The sequence below is a fragment of the Oncorhynchus masou genome, chromosome 22, assembly GCF_036934945.1.
Source record: "Oncorhynchus masou masou isolate Uvic2021 chromosome 22, UVic_Omas_1.1, whole genome shotgun sequence".
NCBI lineage: Eukaryota > Metazoa > Chordata > Actinopteri > Salmoniformes > Salmonidae > Oncorhynchus > Oncorhynchus masou.
Genome location: NC_088233.1, coordinates 22,587,745 through 22,606,491, shown reverse-complemented (window position 1 = coordinate 22,606,491; position 18,747 = coordinate 22,587,745). Strand labels below are relative to the sequence as shown.

General features: G+C 41.3%; 1 protein-coding gene across 2 annotated transcripts in view; it reads right to left on the bottom strand.

The window, feature by feature from the left end:
* LOC135509197 (inositol 1,4,5-trisphosphate receptor type 2-like) overlaps positions 1–18,747 on the bottom strand; it is a 137,188-nt gene that overhangs the window by 46,868 nt on the left and 71,573 nt on the right. For both annotated transcript variants that reach the window (XM_064929648.1, XM_064929649.1), the window contains exons 38-45: positions 18,520–18,625; positions 14,022–14,209; positions 12,992–13,184; positions 11,119–11,381; positions 10,508–10,708; positions 9,835–9,945; positions 3,388–3,483; positions 3,201–3,320 (exon numbers count right to left, since the gene is read on the bottom strand). In XM_064929648.1, the coding sequence (XP_064785720.1) occupies positions 3,201–3,320; positions 3,388–3,483; positions 9,835–9,945; positions 10,508–10,708; positions 11,119–11,381; positions 12,992–13,184; positions 14,022–14,209; positions 18,520–18,625 (1,278 nt within the window). The remainder of the gene's footprint in view (positions 1–3,200; positions 3,321–3,387; positions 3,484–9,834; positions 9,946–10,507; positions 10,709–11,118; positions 11,382–12,991; positions 13,185–14,021; positions 14,210–18,519; positions 18,626–18,747) is intronic.

The window sequence follows — 18,747 nt, the reverse complement described above, 5'->3', positions numbered from 1 at the left end:
ACGAGGCAGGTCAGTTAAGAACAAATTCTTATTTACAATGATGGCCTACCGGGGAACAGTGGGTTAACTGCTCTGTTCAGGGGCAGAACGACAGATTTTTACCTTGTCAGCTCGGGTATTCGATCCAGCAACCTTTCGGTTACTGGCCCAGTGCTCTAACAACTAAGCTACCTGCCGCCCCAAGAAGACCCAAGGCTGTAATCACTTCCGAATATGCATACAGCATACAGCATACTTACGTAAATTTAAAATTTAATATTTTGCTTTTTTCTACATTTTCTAACATTTCTAAAAACCTCTTTTTGCTTTGTCATTATGGGGGATTGTGTGTAGCTTCATGAGGACATTTTTATTTTTCATCCATTTTAGAATAAGGCTGTAACATAACAAAATGTAGAAAAAGTAAATGGGTCTGAATACTTTCCAAATGCACTGTATTTGTTTATCTATGTATGTACAGTACCAGTGGTTGAGAGAATGCTATGTGTGTGCAAAGCTGTCATCAAGGCAAAGTGTGGCTACTTTGAATAATCTCAAATATAAAATATATTTACACTTTTTTGGTTACCACATGATTCCATGTGTTATTTCATAGTTTTAATGTCTTCACTACTATTCTACAATGTAGAAAAATAGTTCAAATAAAGAAAAATCCTTGAACGAGGTAGATTTGTCAAAATTTTTGACTGGTACTGTACATAACATACATACATACAGTTGAAGTCGGAAGTTTACATACACTTAGGTTGGAGTCATTAAAACTAGTTTTTCTACCACTCCACACATTTCTTGTTAACAACTATAGTTTTGGCATGTCGGTTAAGACATCTACTTTGTGCATGACAAGTCATTATTCCAATAATTGTTTACAGACAGATTATTTCCTTATAATTCACTGTGTCTCAATTCCAGTGGGTCAGAAGTTCACATACATTAAGTTGACTATGCCTTTAAACAGCTTGGGAAATTCTACAAATTGATGTCATGGCTTTAGACGCTTCTGATTGGCTAATTGACATAATTTGAGTCAATTGGGGGTGTACCTGTTGATGTATTTCAAGGCCTACCTTCAAACTCAGTGCCTCTTTGCTTGACATCATGGAAAAATCAAAAGAAATCAGACAAGACCTCAGAAAATAAAATTGTAGACCACCACAAGTCTGGTTCATCCTTGGGAGAAATTTCCAAATGCCTGAAGGTACCACGTTCATCTGTACAAACAATAGTACGCAAGGATAAACACCATGGGACCACGCATCCGACATACCGCTCAGGAAGGAGACGCATTCTGTCTCCTAGAGATGAACGTACTTTGGTGCGAAAAGTGCAAATCAATCCCAGAACAATAGCAAAGGACCTTGTGAAGATGCTGGAGGAAACAGGTTCAAAAGTATCTATATCCACAGTAAAATGAGTCCTATATCGACATAACCAGAAAGGCCGCTCAGCAACGAAGAAGCCACTGCTCCAAAACTGCCATAAAAAAGCGAAACTACAGTTTGCAACTGCACATGGGGACAAAGATGGTACTTTTTGGAGAAAAGTCCTCTGGTCTGATAAAACAAAAACAGAACTGTTTGGCCATAATGACCATCATTATGTTTGGAGGAAAAAGGGGGAGGCTTGCAAGCCGAAGAACACCATCCCAACTGTGAAGCACGGGGGTGGCAGCATCATGTTATTGGGGTGCTTTGCTGCAGGAGGGACTGGTGCACTTCACAAAATAGATGGCATCATGAGGAATGAACATTATTTGGATATATTGAAGCAACATCTCAAGACATATTTCAGGAAGTTAAAGCTTGGTCGCAAATGGACAATGACCCCAAGCATACTTCCAAAGTTGTAGCAAAATGGCTAAAGGACAACAAAGTCAATGTATTGGAGTGGTCATCACAAAGCCCTGACCTCAATCCTAAAGATAATTTGTGGGCATAAGTGAAAAAGAATGTGCGAGCAAGGAGGCCTACAAACCTGACTCAGTTACACCATCTCTGCAAGGAGCAATGGGCCAAAATTCAACTTATTGTAGGAACCTTGTGGAAGGCTACCTGAAACATTTGACCCAAGTTAAATAATTTAAAGGCAATGCTACCAAATACTAATTGAGTGTATGTAAACTTCTGACCCACTGGGAATGTGATGAAAGAAATAAAAATTGAAATAAATCACTCTCTCTACTATTATTCTGACTTTTCAAATTCTTAAAATAAAGTGGTGATCCTAACTGACCTAAGACAGGGAATTTTTACTAGGATTAAATGTCAGGAATTGTGAAAACTGAGTTTAAATGTATTTGGCTAAGGTGTATGTGTGTAAACTTCTGACTTCAACTGTACACACTGGTGGAAAAAGAAAATTTCATCCATTTTAGAATGGAATTTTAGAATTATTAGAATATTAGAATATTTTTGGTTCTATTTTAGAATAGAACCAAAAATGTGGAAAAAGCCAAGGCGTCTGAATACTATACACAAACAGCGCATTTGGAAAGTACTTTCTTTTTTTACATTGTGGGAACTTTCACATAACCTATTTTGGTTTGCTGGGCAGATGTTCAGAAGTGTGGTGACTGTTACTGATAAACAGGAGCAATAGCTAAAAGGGAATGCTTGGGTTATGTGTGTTATGTGTGTGTATATGAATGCTTGAGGCAGGTGTGTGGTATGTAATGTTTGTAAATTTGCACATGTGGGGTTACATGATGGGGTTGAGCGTGTGTGTGCAAACTTCTGTATGTGCTCATGTGTGTTTGGTGTTATTTTGGAAGTGCAAACAGTCAGCCCCAGAGAGCTCAGTGGTCATGATGAAACCAGTCCGTTGGTGGGACAGAAACACCCCGTCTGACACTCTATTTTGGGTGAAAGGCAGAAGTGAAAACCCGCTGGACCTAGTCTGTCTGACTCAACACAGGAACCATTTCTTCCACTGAAAGTTACATCCATTATCACCTGCTGAAATCACACAAAACAAGCCTATATGAACACACCTACAGACATGAATCATTAGACTCACCTGGCGGGGGAGTAAGAGTGTGACACAGGCGAATGATACAGTATGTGAATTACCGTCATTCTGTGCCACTGACTTTGCCTTTGTCATTGGGCCCTTATTAAAGTATTAATATCCAGGTGCACAAATTCTCCCCCACACACACACACACTCAATCATGCTTGTTATAATACACGTCATGAGGTTACCTGGTGGGCCAGGATGTAGATGTTGTGCCCTACATCTTTTGGTTTGATCTGGTCTCCTATAGAGTTCTCCTCAGCTTCACTCTCCAGGCCCTGGGCATATGCCTCCTTCATCACATCCACCTGGAACACACGTTGTCAGTAAAGTGTGTATTTGTGTGTGTTAGTGTGTGTGTGTGGATTCACTCACCAGCTCCATGGGCCTCATCTTGTAAAGGATCTTCTCGGCGTTCTCGCTGTCATGGCGACTCTCCATGATTGCCAGCAGCAGCTTGGAGGCGTTGTTCTAGCACAGAGAGACCACGACACATGACCATCACATCCTAACCCACTCCACAATCTGTTACTGGGCGGAAACTGACTTCAAAATCAGTACTATACGAAGGCAGAGACCAACCGTGTTGAGCCCCACCTGTTAAACATACACTACCGTTCAAAAGTTTGGGGTCACTTGAAATGTCCTTGTTTTTTTAACTTCTCTAGGGTAGGGAGCAGCATTCGGAATTTTGGATGAAAAGCATGCCCAAATTAAACAGCCTGCTACTCGGGCCCAGAAGATATGATATGGATATAACTGGTTGATTTGGATAGAAAACACTCTAAAGTTTCCAAAACTGTTAAAATAGTGTCTGAGTATAACAGAACTGATTTGGCAGGCAACAACCTGAGAAAAATCCATTCAGGAAGTATTTTCTTTTTCTTTTTGTAGTTTTCTATTCAATGCCATTACAGTATCCATTGACTTAGGACTCAAATAACAGTTCCTATGCCTTCCACTAGATGTCAACAGTCTTTACAAATGGTTTAAGGCTTGTATTCTGATAAATGAGGGAGTACAACCAGTCTGAATGAGTGGACCCTGAAGTGTCACAGAGCTTTTTCATGCGCAATCCCGAGAGAGTGCCTTTCTTGTTTACCTTTTATATTGACAACGTTATTGTCCGGTTGAAATATTATAGATCATTTTGGCTAAAAACAACCTGAGGATTGAATATAAACATCGTTTGACATGTTTCTATGAACTTTACGGATATAATTTGGACTTTTTGTCTGACTGTTTTGACTGCGTTTGAGCCTGTGGATTACTGAAGAAAACTGAGGTTTTTGGATATAGAGAGACTATTGACCAAAGGAACGTTTATTGAGTAAATGAATATCTTCGGAGTGCAACCATATGAAGATCATCAAAGTGTAGGGATTCATTTTATCTCTATTTCTGAGTTGTGTAACTCTTCTGCGTGGCTGGTTCCTGTTTGCAATGATTTGTCTGCTGGGCTATGTTCTCAAATAATCGTAAGGTATGCTTTTGCCGTAAAGCATTTTTTAAATCTGACACAGTGGTTGGATTCACAAGAAGTTAATCTATAAACCTATGTAAAATATGTTTTGTTTTCAGAATTTTTATAATGAGTATTTCTGTATTTGAATTTGGCGCTCTGCAATCTCACTGGATGTTGGCCAGGTGGGACACTAGCATCCCACATACCCTAGAGAGGTCCAAGAAAAATATTTTTTTTTGTCCATTAAAATAACATAGGTCAGAAAACAGTGTAGACATTGTTAATGTTGTAAATGACTATTGTAGCTAGAAACAGCTGATTTTTTATGGAATATCTACATAGGGCTACAGAGGCCCATTATCAGCAACCATCACTCCTGTGTTCCAATGGCACGTTGTGTCAGCTAATCCAAAAGAATCTGCTAGCTAAAGAGCCAAGAACTTGAGAAGAACGTATATCTTCCTCAACGAGGACTATCCTGAAGCTGTGCGCCAGAAGAAAGAACTGAACTGATCAGTGGAAGAACTGATCCCAGCCATAAAAGCTGCCAGAGCATGTGGGGACATGACTTACATCCGCTATGACAGGCTCATTGTCCACCCTCCCTCCCAGAAGAGCCAAGCCTATGGGTTCGTAGCTTCAACCCCGCAGCACACACACGCCAATTGATTAATAAACTGCTGAATGTATATTTTTTTCTATTGCTTTGTTTGCTCTTCTTGCTCTTTTCAGTATTATGTCGATCTCTGATAAGCTACCCAGGAAAGGGATGAAAATATCCCAAATGAATATATGTAGCCTTAGAAATAAGGTTAATGAAATCATTAACTTGCTAACATCAGATAACTTTCATATATTAGCCATTTCTGAGACTCACTTAGATAATTAATTTGATGATACATCAGTAGCAATACAGTGATATAACATCTATAGAAGAGACAAATTCTTATGGGGGAGGTGTTGCTGTATATATTCAGAGCCATATCCATGTAATGCTTAGAGAAGATCTTATGTCAAGTGTTATTGAAGTGTTGTGGTTGCAGGTTCAATTGGCACATCTAAAGCCTTTTCTTTTGGGATGTTGCTATAAGCCAACAAGTGCTAACCGTCAGTATCGAAATAATATGTGTGAAATGCTTGATAGTCTATGTGATGTAAACAGAGAGGTCTACTTTCATGGGACATGAATATTGACTGGTTTTCATCAAGCTGTCTGCTTAAGAGGAAGCTTTTTACTGTAACCAGTGCCTGTAATCTGGTTCAGGTTATTAGTCAACCTACCAGGGTGTTTACAAACACTACAGGAACAAGATCACCCACATGTATCGATCACATTTTTACTAATGCTGTAGAACTTTGTTCGAAAGCTGTGTCTGTACCCATTGGGTGCAGTGATCACAATATAGTGGCAAAATCTAGGAAAGACAAAGTTCCAACACATGGGCCTAAAATAGTATATAAGAGATCATACAAAAGATTTTGCTGTGACTCTAATGTGGATGATGTTAAAAATATTTGTTGGTCTGATGTGATTAACAAGGAGCATCCAGACGCTGCACTTGATGAATTTATGAAATTGCTTATTCCAATTATTGATAAACATGCACCTGTTAATTAAGAAACTGACTGTTAGAACTGTTAAGGCCCCATGGATTGACGAGGAACTGAAAAAACTATGGTTGAAAGAGATGTGGCAAAAGGAGTGGCTAATAAGTCTGGCTGCACATCTGACTGGCTTATTTACTGCACATTTAGAAATGATGTGACTAAACTCATCAAAAAAAGAAACTTTATTATGAAGCCAAGATCAATGATATAAAGAATGATGGAAAAACACTTGAGTACTTTAAATTAAATTGTGGGCAGAAAGATAAATTCAACTCAATCTTTCATCGAATCAGATGGCTTATTAATCACAAAACCATTTGATGTTGCCAATTATTTTATTTATTATTTCGTTGGCAAAGTGGGCAAACTTTGGCAGGAAACGCCAACAACGAACAGTGAGCAATTGTATTCATGCATAAAAAAACAAATAATGAAAGAAAAGCATTGCACGTTTTAATTTTGTATAGTTAGTGTGGGAGAGGTGGAAAAGTATTGTTATCGATCAATAATGCCAAACCTCCTGGCATTGACAACTTCGATGGAAAGCTACTAGGATGGTAGCTGACTCTATAGCCACTCCTATCTGTCATATTTTTAATCTGAGCCTAGAGGAAAGTCTTTGTCCTCAGGCCTGGAGGGAAGCCAAAGTAATTCCGCTACCCAAGAGTGGTAAAGTGGCCTTTACTGGTTCTAACAGCAGACCTATAAGCTTGCCGACAGCTCTTAGCAAACTGTTGGAAAAAATTGTGTTTGACCAAATACAATGGTATTTCTCTGTAAACAAATGAACAACAGACTTTCAGCATGCTTATAGAGAAGGGCACTCAACACGTACTGCATTAACACAAATGACTGATGATTGGTTGAAAGTTACCGATAATAAGAAGATTATGGGAGCTGTACTGTTAGATTTCAGTGAAGCCTTGATATTATTGACCATAACCTGTTGTTGAAAAAAAAACGTATGTGCTACTTATGTGCTTTTCAACCTCTGCCATAATGTGGATTCAGAGTTATCTAATAGAACCCAAAGAGTTTTCTTTAATGGAAGCTTTTCTAATGTCAAACATGTAAACTGTGGTGTACCGCAGGGCAACTCTCTAGGCCCTCTACTCTTTTCTATTTTTACCAAAGACCTGCGACTGGAATTAAACAAAGCAGGTGTGTCCATGTATGCTGATGATTCAACCATATACACTTCAGCAACCACAACTAATGAAGTCACTGAAACGCTTATAGAGTTGCAGTCTGTTTTAGAATAGGTGGCCAGTAATAAACCGATCCTGAACATCTAAAACTAAGAGCAGTGTATTTGGTTTAAGGTATATGGGGCAGCATTTCGACTTTTGGATAAATAGCGTGCACAATTTCAACTTCCTGCTACTCATGCCAGGAATATATTATATGCATATGATTAGTAGTTGTGGATAGAAAACTCTGAAGTTTCTAAAACTGGTTCAATCATGTCTGTGACTATAACAGAACTTATGTAGCAGGCAAAACCCAGAGGAAAAACTGTTCAGAATAAAATAAAATAAATTCCTCTGACCGTTCCCTCAATTGTCTTTGCCAAGGGAAATTTGATAGCGCCCATTTTACAGTTCCTACGACTTCCACAGGATGTCACCAGTCTTTGGAATTGGGTTGAAGTTAATCATTGGTGAAACGAAGAAGAGGCACATCCTGGAACAACGTTACACTGTTGAGAGTTACGCAAGAGGGAAAAAAGGGCATGTTTTGTTCACTTGCTCTATCGAATACAGATTCCCCGTCTACAATTTGATTGATTATTAGCGTTTAAAAATACCTAAAGTTGTATTACAAAAGTAGTTTGACATATTTTGGCAAAGTATATAGGCAACTTTTGAAATGTTTTTTAGTGACGTTGTGTTTTGGAAAGCTGTTTTTTTCCGGATCAAACCTGCTTTATGAATGGACATTTTGGGTATACATGGACGGAATTAATCGGGAAAAAAGGAACAATTGTGATGTTTATGGGGCATATTGGAGTGCCAACAAAGAAGCTCGTCAAAGGTAATGCATGTTTTATATTTTATTTCAGCGTTTTGTGTACCGCCTGCTACGCTAGTTCTATTGTTTACAACTGTTTTCAGCTGCTTCAGGGGGGTGCAAGCTATCAGATAATAGCTTCTCATGCTTTCGCCGAAAAGCATTTTTAAATCTGACATGTTGGCTGGATTCACAACGAGTGTAGCTTTAATTGAGTACCCTGCATGTGTGATTTAATGAAAGTTTGAGTTTTATTGCGTTTTATTTGAATTTGGCGCTATGCATTTCCCGAGGCTATTGGCCACTTGAGACGCTAGCGTCTCACTATCCCCAAGAGGTTATTAAGTGCTAGACATCAGCTGAATCTGGTTATGAATGGTGTGGCTGTTGAACAAGTTGAGGGGACTAAATTACCTGACGTTACCTTAGATTGTAAACTGTAATGGTCAAAACATATAGATTCAATGGTTGTAAAGATGTGGAGAGGTCTTGCCATAATAAAGAGATGCTCTAATTTTTTGACACCACACTCCAAAAAGCAAGTTCTGCAGGCTCTAGTTCTGTCGAATCTTTATTATTGTCCAGTCATGTGGTCCAGTGCTGCAAGGAAAGACCTAGTTAAGCTGCAGCTGGCCCAGAACAGAGCGGAACGTTCTGATCTTAACTGTAATCAGAGGTCTAATATAAAGACTATGCATGCCAGTCTCTCTTGGCTAAGAGTTGAGGAGAGACTGACTACATCACTTTTTATGTTTTATTAGTGTTTGCATAGTCAACTTACACACAGCTCCGACACACGCACTTATCCCACCAGACATGCCAACAGGGGTCTTCTCACAAGCCCCACATCCAGACCAAATTCAAGAAAGCGTACAGTATTATATAGAGCCCTTATTGCATGGAACTTCCTTCCATCTCATATTGCTAAAATAAACAGCAAATCTGGTTTATAAAAAACAACAGATAAACAACACCTCGTGGCACAACGACTCTCCCTTATTTGACCTAGATAGTTTGTGTGTATGCACTGATATGTAGACTACATGTGCCTTTTAAAAATGTTTATGTAGTCCTGTCCTTGAGCTGTTCTTGTTTCACGTTTTGTGTGGACCCCAGGAAGAGTAGCTAATGGGGATCCTAATAAAATACCAAATACCAAAATCACTAGCCTGCTATTCAGTGGAGTGGATGTGTGGTCGAAGTCTGGGTATAAGGGTCTCTTTTCCAAGTTTAAAAGGATAAACATTCAACATTGGCCATGCTGTCAATCCAGCATAACTTCTGCCTCATTCAAAACAACTGGAAACTCGGAAATCTCAGACTCCAGAGAGTTCAAGACAACTGGGAACTCGGAAATCTCAGACTCCAGAGAGTTCAAGACAACTGGGAACTCAGGGGGAAAAAAACTAGCTCTGACTGGTAAAATACATTTTGATTGGCCATCCAATAAGGAATTCCAAGTCGGGGAACACTCTGTCCTCTTTCTAGAGCTATGACCTGAAGATAACTGACTTCATAATTCTACCTTGTTTACCCCCCCCAAACTGACTCTGAAATGATTGCCATGATAACATTGTGTGTGTAGTATGAATGGCCCACTAATATAGGGCTAGATGGGATAACCTATACAGTATTCATCTAGGTATAATGAATTATTCTCTGCAGCTTATCCAGCTGTTGATATAGGGCTCTCGCAGGGGTGGGGGGGGGGGTGAATGTGTATGGAGAGGCATGCTAACCTTGAGTTCTAGCACCAGGTCCATTCGATTCTTCCCCAAGGGGTTGATGGAGTTGACTATCAGAGCTATGATGATGTCGATTCCGTTGGACTCGTGCTTGGCTATACAGGACTGGGACAACAAGAGGTTAGTTAGTGAGCGGAAAACACTTTAAAATTAAAACAACTTATCATTGGAACTAAAATTGTCAATATTTAAATAGGTAGTTCTAATGACAACACCCAACACCCTCTCAACAATAAGCTAAAACTTCAAGAAAAGTGAACTATCCCTTTAATTAAGATGTTATAGAATCAATTAGACAATACTGTTGTCAGTCTAGCAGTATTGTAGGCCAAATGTGTAACATCCCAACCACTTTATAAATTGACATGATTCACATCTTACTGAACAACCCCACATATTTGCTGTCAATGGTTTTCATGGCGAAGCTTGAACCACAAAATCAAATGCATCTTTGATGGTAAAGTAAGCACAACAACATTATAGTTTTCTGGTGTAACTGGTGGGTGACCCCAGGCCAAGAGGAAATCCTTGTGGTACAACGGTGACATATCGTATAATTTGGGTTTCCTAGTCTCAGGCAGGGATACCTCATCACGAGAACGCGATTCCACCTCCGCTACACTGGCACAGTAATGGGGTGACCTGGTAGGTAGTGGTGGTCCCCTACCTGGTTCTCGTGGCAAGGCCCCTGGCAGTACTCGGTGATTGTCTCCAGGGTCTGCCGGACAAGGTCCACGTTGCCCTCATTGATGTAGAGGCCCAGCAGACCCAGGCCTCCCGTGGTGCTGCCACACATGATGTCCAGGAACTGCAGAGTCTCACACACTAGGTTGTAGTTGGTCTTGTTGTTCTGGTTCCGCAGGAAGTTCTGGATTCAGGGAGGAACCAGGAGGGGAAGAATGGTGGTTAATATTCATAGAATACTAGTATGACATCCTATCTGAGTGTGAGCACAACTGATCTGAGTTTATAGGAGGGTGTGTCAAAATAAAGGTCATGCTTTTCAGAATAAAACCTTGAGACAGATATTGACAATAATACCCAGTTGTTGAAAATGACAATGATTTAGTCTCAGAATCTAATCTGTTTCCTCAAATGATTTTAGGCCCACCTGCTAATCCTTGTTGAGATGATTGACTTATGATTCATGATTTACTCATCATGTGAACATGGTAAACACCATGAAGTTCAGCTTGTGGTTAGAGGAACTGTGATCTCCCAATACAGTGCCCATATGCTGAGGATCAAGAATTGGTTTAATTCCATTTAATTCAATACCTGCAGGTTCCTGTTGTGGTTCTCACAGAGCAGCTGGAGGTATCGCAGGATAGGCTTCATGATGGTGATGGCCGGGCTCATCTGGGTCTCTTCCTCCCTCTCCTCGCCCCCTCCCCCGGGCCCATCACCGGCCTGGCCGTCCAGCACCTCCAGGTCTGTGTCCAGATCCTTCCGGAAGGAGACAAAGGCCTTGGAGGTGGCTGAGGACGCCTCCTTCAACTGGCCACGCATGTTGTCTTTCATATGAAGGGAAGAGTCTTTCACTTGAGGAGGAGAAGAGGAAGGGGTGGGTCACTGAAGGGTTGCACAATTCTGGAAACAATCCTTAACATCCTCAGAATTTCTGGAAAACCTGTGAATTTCTGCTGACTAGGGTCGGAGGGTGATTTACAATATGAAAATGTTGCATTATTTTTTCGACCATGTAACCACTTGAATTTCAATTCCTTTCCTGATATTACTGTATTGAAATTAAATGGACCCCAACCCTGCTACTCCCTGTGAGCCAATCCATTCCCATGATTGAAAAACAATGTTTCCCCCTCAGTCAAATTGATAGCAAAACTGATATGAAATCCTATTATTTGAAACAACCACTTTTCTGTAATAATTCCTAAATGACTGTGACCCCTCTGACAACGGGTTAACTGTGTAGTAAGCGTTTTTGGTGTATCAAAACAACACGTCTGGGTACAATGGTCCTTTGATAGACTTAGTGCTGTGGCCCCTCACATGGCCCCTGACATGTGACTGCAGGCATGGAGGCAAAACAGGAACAGAGAACCACAGAATCACTCCACAGTGTTCAGAGGTCAGTGAAACTACAGGGGAAACCACACAAATTTACACTGTTTTTACTGTAGTCACATTGCTAATTAAATGGGTTAATGACCTCGGCCCAGAGAGATCGACTGGGGCCTAAGGTATAATGATGTCAGCAGAGAGAGAAATGTGAGCGACCTTTCCCCTTATGAGTCACTATACCTCTGTATACAAAGAGATGTGCATTTGAATAACAGCAAATGTACATTATAGGCCTATTATCTGTGTCTGTATTGAGAGCCCGTTTCCCATCATCTCCATGGCGACCTGTAGGCTCATGTTCAGAGCTGACCCCTCATGGCCATTATGACTCAGTAGCTTTAGAACTTAAATCCCTCTTCACCTCTCATCCTCCCACATTTTCCCCCTCACTATTTAACGGCTCTACCTTCCACACCACACTTCAGTCTGAGGAGTCTATGTAGATTGTACAATATCTGCTACATCACAGACATGGTCTGGACTTGTTCTCCCATGAAACAAAGGGAAGGCCAGTAAGGAGGGGAAAGATTGCAGCTCGAGAACTGAATTAATAAGTATATGAATCAAACTAACTTTATTTAGATTTTCCCCACTAACAGTATACAGTCCGGTCCAAATTTATTGGCACCCTTGATAAAGATTAGCAAAAAGTCTGTATAAAATAAATACAAATACTAAGCTATATTGTATGCAAAAAATGTGCAAATATATTTTATACTAATACAATTGCTCAGAGAAATATATTTAGTATAAGTAAGATTTTGTTTTACTCCAAAAAGATAGGGGTCAAAATGATTGGCACCCCTGTTTTCAATACTCCAGCACCTGACTGTACATCAGAACATAGAGACATAAATACAGATGCCTGATGGAACCAAATACGAGGTATGGAGGAGAGGATCATAGAAACAGAATGACTAGAATGGCCAAAGCCCCTCAGACCTCGGCAATTTGACAGTACACTCATGAGGACCCTCAATATGGCTGCCATCCCATCCATCATGCAACATTGACTTGAATGAGAATGTCTGTTCTAGTCATTCTATTTCTATGGAGACAAAGAACATACCTGTTTTCCTGAGCCGGATGCCACTGTGACTGACGTCGACGTCCTCCTCTCTCTTCCTGCAGGTGCTGACCTCGAACATGTTGACGGACACAGTGGCCCGGATCTCTTGCTGGGCCAGACGCATGCGGTCATAGAACACCTTGAAGAAGCGCTCTGACTTCTTCTGCTTGTGCAGCTGGTGGTAGAACGAGTTCTGAGGGGGGTGTTAGGGTAGAAATGTCAACGACCCACCAGATAGTTGATAAACACTTGTATCGGAGTGTGTGTCCAACCTGAATCTCTCGATCTGTGCGCATTTACGTATCTGAGTGAGCCTACTCTCTCCTCACCCACTGTATCTGGGTGAGACTACCCCCTCCTTACCTACCGGTATCTGAGTGAGCCTACCCCCTCCTCACCTACCTGTATCTAAGTGAGCCTACCCCTTCCTCACCCACCTGTATCTGAGTGAGCCTACCCCCTCCTCACCCACCTGTACCTGAGTGAGCCTACCCCCTCCTCACCCACATGTATCTGAGTGAGCCTACCCCCTCCTCACCCACCTGTATCTGAGTGAGCCTACCCCCTCCTCACCCACCTGTATCTGAGTGAGCCTACCCCCTCCTCACCCACCTGTATCTGAGTGAGCCTACCCCCTCCTCACCCACCTGTACCTGAGTGAGCCTACCCCCTCCTCACCCACCTGTATCTGAGTGAGCCTACCCCTCCTCACCCACCTGTATCTGAGTGAGCCTACCCCCTCCTCACCCACCTGTATCTGAGTGAGCCTACCCCCTCCTCACCCACCTGTATCTGAGTGAGCCTACCCCCTCCTCACCCACCTGTACCTGAGTGAGCCTACCCCCTCCTCACCCACCTGTACCTGAGTGAGCCTACCCCCTCCTCACCCACATGTATCTGAGTGAGCCTACCCCCTCCTCACCCACCTGTATCTGAGTGAGCCTACCCCTCCTCACCCACCTGTACCTGAGTGAGCCTACCCCCTCCTCACCCACATGTATCTGAGTGAGCCTACCCCCTCCTCACCCACCTGTATCTGAGTGTTTCCCCCCCGCAGCAGGGCGTTGCCTAGCAGGATGCTCTCCTGGAACACGCGATCGTTCTTGGTACTGACGATGAGGTCTATGACCAGCTCTGAGGCTCCCTCACTGTCAAGCAGACACTGGATGTCCACCATGCTGCTGCTCGGCTTGTCAGAGTCCTGGACCAGAGAGCCACCTGCAGATAGATAGATTAATAAACACATCGATTGGAATGGGAGAAATGGGAGGACATGATTTGGAACAGACCTGGGTTCTTGTGCTTGTCTGGCTTAATGAATAACGTGGATATCCCACCCACCTGGCAAACCAGGTAGTCTCAAGCAAAAGCTAAAAGTAATTGAATGATATCAAATAGCATTTGAACCCATGTCTGATTTGGAACTGAGGGTTTGTATTATAACTGTCAAGAATAAATAATAGCCTATGATTACAGCCTATGAAGAAATAACCTGATTTGTATTTATTATGGATCCCTATTAGTTCCTGCCATTTGCACATGTGTAGATTGCATGCTATCATGTGCATGTGCCCATGTGTCTCTTCACAGTCCCCGCTGTTCCATAAGGTATATATTTTTCAGTTATTTTAAACAGATTCTACTGCTTGCATCAGTTAACTGATATGGAATAGAGTTAACTGATGTCCACTTAGAGCCATGAGAGTGTTATACGCATATTTTAATGTTAGCTCTGCATGTACATTTAAGGGCGAGCCATGCTGCCCTGTTCTGAGCCAATTGTAATTTTCCAAGGTCCCTCTTTGTGGAACCTAACACCACAACTGAACAGTAGTCCAGGTGCGACAAAACTAGAGCCTGTAGGACCTGCCTCATTGATAGTGTTGTTAAAAAGGCTCCCGAGTGGCACACCGGTCGAAGGCACTGCATCTTAGTGCAAGAGGTGTCACTACAGTCCCTGGTTTGAATCCAGGGTGTATCACATCTGGCCGTGTTTGGGAGTCCCATAGGGCGGCGCACAATTGGCTGAGCGTTGGCCGGTTTTGGCCGGGGTAGGCGGTCATTGTAAATAAGAATTTGTTCTTAACTGACTTGCCTAGTTAAATAAAAGGTTAAATAAATAAATGTTTAAAAAAAGGCAGAGCAGGGCTTTATTATGGACAGACTTCTACCCATCTTAGCTACTGTTGTATCAATATGTTTTGACTATGACAATTTACAACCCAGGGTTACTCCAAGCAGTTAAGCCTCCTCAACTTGATCAATTTCCACATGATATATTACAAGTTTTAGTTGAGGTTTATGGTGTGGTGAACGATTTGTCCCAAATACAGTGCTTTTAGTTTTAGAAATATTTAGGACCAACTGATTCCTTGCCATCCATTCTGAAACTAACCGCAGCTCTTTGTTAAGTGTTGTAGGGATTTAACCCGCTGTAGTAGCTGACATGTATAGTGTTGAGTCATCCGCAAACATAGCCACACTGGCTTTACTCAAGGCCAGTAGCATGTCATGACTAAAGATTGAAAAAAGTAAGGGTCCTAAGACAGCTACCCTGAGGAATTCCTGATTCAGTCTGAATTATGTTGTAGAGGCTTCCATTAAAGAACACCCTCTGTGTTCTGTTAGACAGGTGACTCATTATCCACAATATAGTAGGGGGTGTAAAGCCATAACATATACAACACCAGTCAAAACGTTGGACACACCTACTCATTCAAGGGTTTTTCTTTAACTATTTTTTGACATTATAGAATAATAGTGAAGACATCAAAACTATGAAATAACACATATGGAATCATGTAGTAACCCCCAAAATTGTTAAAGAAATCAAAATATAGCCACCCTTTGCCTTGATGACAGCTTTGCACACTCTTGGCATTCTCTCAACCATCTTCATGAGGTAGTCACTTGGAAGAATGCATTTCAATTAACAGGTGTGTCTTGTTAAAAGCTCATTTGTGGAATTTCTTTCCTTCTTAATGCGTTTGAGCAATCAGTTGTGTTGTGACAAGGTAGGGTTGGTACATAGAAGATAGCCCTATTTAGTGAAAGACCAAGTCCATATTTTGGCAAGAACAGCTCAAATAAGCAAAGAGAAATGACAGACCGTCATTATTTTAAGACATGAAGGTCAGTCAAAGTGCAGTCGCAAAAACTACAAAGCGCTATAATGAAACTGGCTCTCATGAGGACCGCCACAGCAAAGGAAGACCCAGAGTTAACTCCTTGCAAGTACATGAGTTACCAGCCTCAGATTGCAGCCCAAATAAATGCTTCAGAGTTTAAGTAACAGACACATCTCAACATCATCTGTTCAGAGGAGACTGCGTGAATCAGACCTTCATGGTCGAATTGCTACAAAGAAACCACTACTAAAGGACACCAAGAAGAAGGAGAGACTTGCTTGGGCCAAGAAATACGAGCAATTAGACAGGTGGAAATCTGTCCTTTAGTCCGATTTGAGATTGTGACGCATAGTAGGTGAACGGATGATCTCTGCATGTGTGGTTCCCACCATGAAGCATGGAGTAGGAGGTGTGATGGTGCTTTGCTGATGACACGGTCTGTGATTTATTTAGAATTCAAGGAACACTTAACCAGCACAGCTATCACAGCATGCTGCAGCGATTTGCCATCCCATCTGGTTTGCGCTTAGTGGGACTATCATTTGTTTTTCAACAGGACAATGACCCAACAAACCTCCAGGCTGTGTAAGGGCTATTTGACCAAGAGGGAGAGTGATGGACTGTTGCATCAGATGACCTGGTCTCCACAAATCACCGGATCCCCTTCCAGACTATTCGAAAAGCATTCCTCATGAAGCTGGTTGAGGGAAAGCCCAAGAGTGTGCAAAGCTGTCATCAAGGTAAAGGGTGGCTACTTTGAAGAATCTCAAATATAAAACATCTTTGGATTTTTTTAAACACTTTTTTGGTGCTATGAGATTCCATGTGTTATTTCATAGTTTATGTCTTCACTATTATTCTACAATGTGGAAAATAGTACAAATATAGAGTAGGTGTTAACTATAGACTGGTACTGTACGTGTTTTCATCAGCAGACTGATCGATAATGTCAAAAGCTGAACTGAAGTCTAACAAAACAGCTCCCTCAATCTCAGCCAATCATCAGTCATTTGTGTAAGTGTTTGTTGAATGTCCTTCCCTTTAAGCATGCTGAAATTCTGTTGTCAATTTGTTTACAGTAAAATAGCATTGTATCTGGTCAAACACAATTGTTTCAAAACGTTTACTAAGGGTTGGTAACAGGCTGATTGGTCAGCTATTTGAGCCATTAAAGGGGGCTTTACTATTCTTGAGAAACAAAATTACTTTTGCTTCCTTCCAGGCCTGAGGGGGCACACTTTCTAGTAGGCTTAGATTGAATATATGGCAAATAGGAGTGGCAATATCGTCCGCTATTATCCTCAGTAATTTTCCATCCAAGTTGTCAGACCCCGGTGGCTTGTCATTGTTGAAAGACAATTGTTTCACTTCTTCCACACTCACTTTATGGAATTCAAAACTACAATGCTGGTATTCCATAATTGGATCAGTTATACATGGATGTGTAGGTTCAGCATTTGTTGCTGAAATGTTATGCCTACATGTGCTAATCTTGCCAATGAAAAAATCATTAAAGTAGTTCGCAATACCAGTGGGTTTTGTGATGAATGAGCCATGTAATTCAATGAATGATGGAGCCGAGTTTGCCTTTTTGCCCAAAATTTAAGGTGCTCCAAATCTTTTTACTATCATTCATCTTTGATTCATAGTATAGTTTCTTCTTATTCAGTTAAGTCAATTTGCCATATGTTTGCCAATCGGTTGTGCAGCCAGACTTATTTGCCATTCCTTTTGCCTCATCCCTCTCAACCATACAATTTTTCAATTCCTCATCAATCCACAGGGTTTTAACAGTTTTTACAGTCATTTTCTTGATGGGTGCATGCTGATTAGTAACTGGGATAGTAATTTCATAAATGTGTCAAGTGCAGTGTCTGGTTGCTCCTCATTACACACCAGAGACCAATAAATATTATTTACATCAATAACATAGGAATCACTACAAAACTTATTGTATGACCTCTTATACACTATATTAAGCCCAGCCTTTGGAACTTTGGTTTTCCTAGATATGACTACTATATTGGGATCACTACATCCAATGGATTTGAATACTGCTTTAAAGCAAATTTCTGCAGCATTAGTAAAGAAGTGATCAATAGATGCCGATAATTTAATTCCTGTGCTGTTTGATTATAGATTACAGCCTAAGAGGAAATAACAACCTATGATTACAGCCTAAGAGGAAATAACAACCTGTGATCACAGCCTGAGAGGAAATAACAACCTGTGATCAATCCTTGAGAGGAAATAATAACATATGATTACAGACTGAGGAAATAATAACCTATGGAGGCAGGCTACCAGTAAACAATAATGCAGGTTATCTGCTCACTCCCCACAAGTAACGGGGAGTATTGTTAAGGTATAGTTGGGGTTATTCAGGGTCGTGGTTAGTACCTCCAAAGCCTCCAGCCGAGCTGTTCCCGCTCCCAAACTCTGATTTGGAGAGAATCCTTTGATTTCCAAAGTAGCGAGTGAGGAGAATATGCCTTAACACATTTCCCTGCAAGAGGAGAGAAATTGAAAAGATTAAATCCACACCAGAATGTGTCTGTTTTATGCCAGACAGAAACATGAACACAGGCAGGCAGGCAGGCACACACACACACACACACTAGGAGGTCG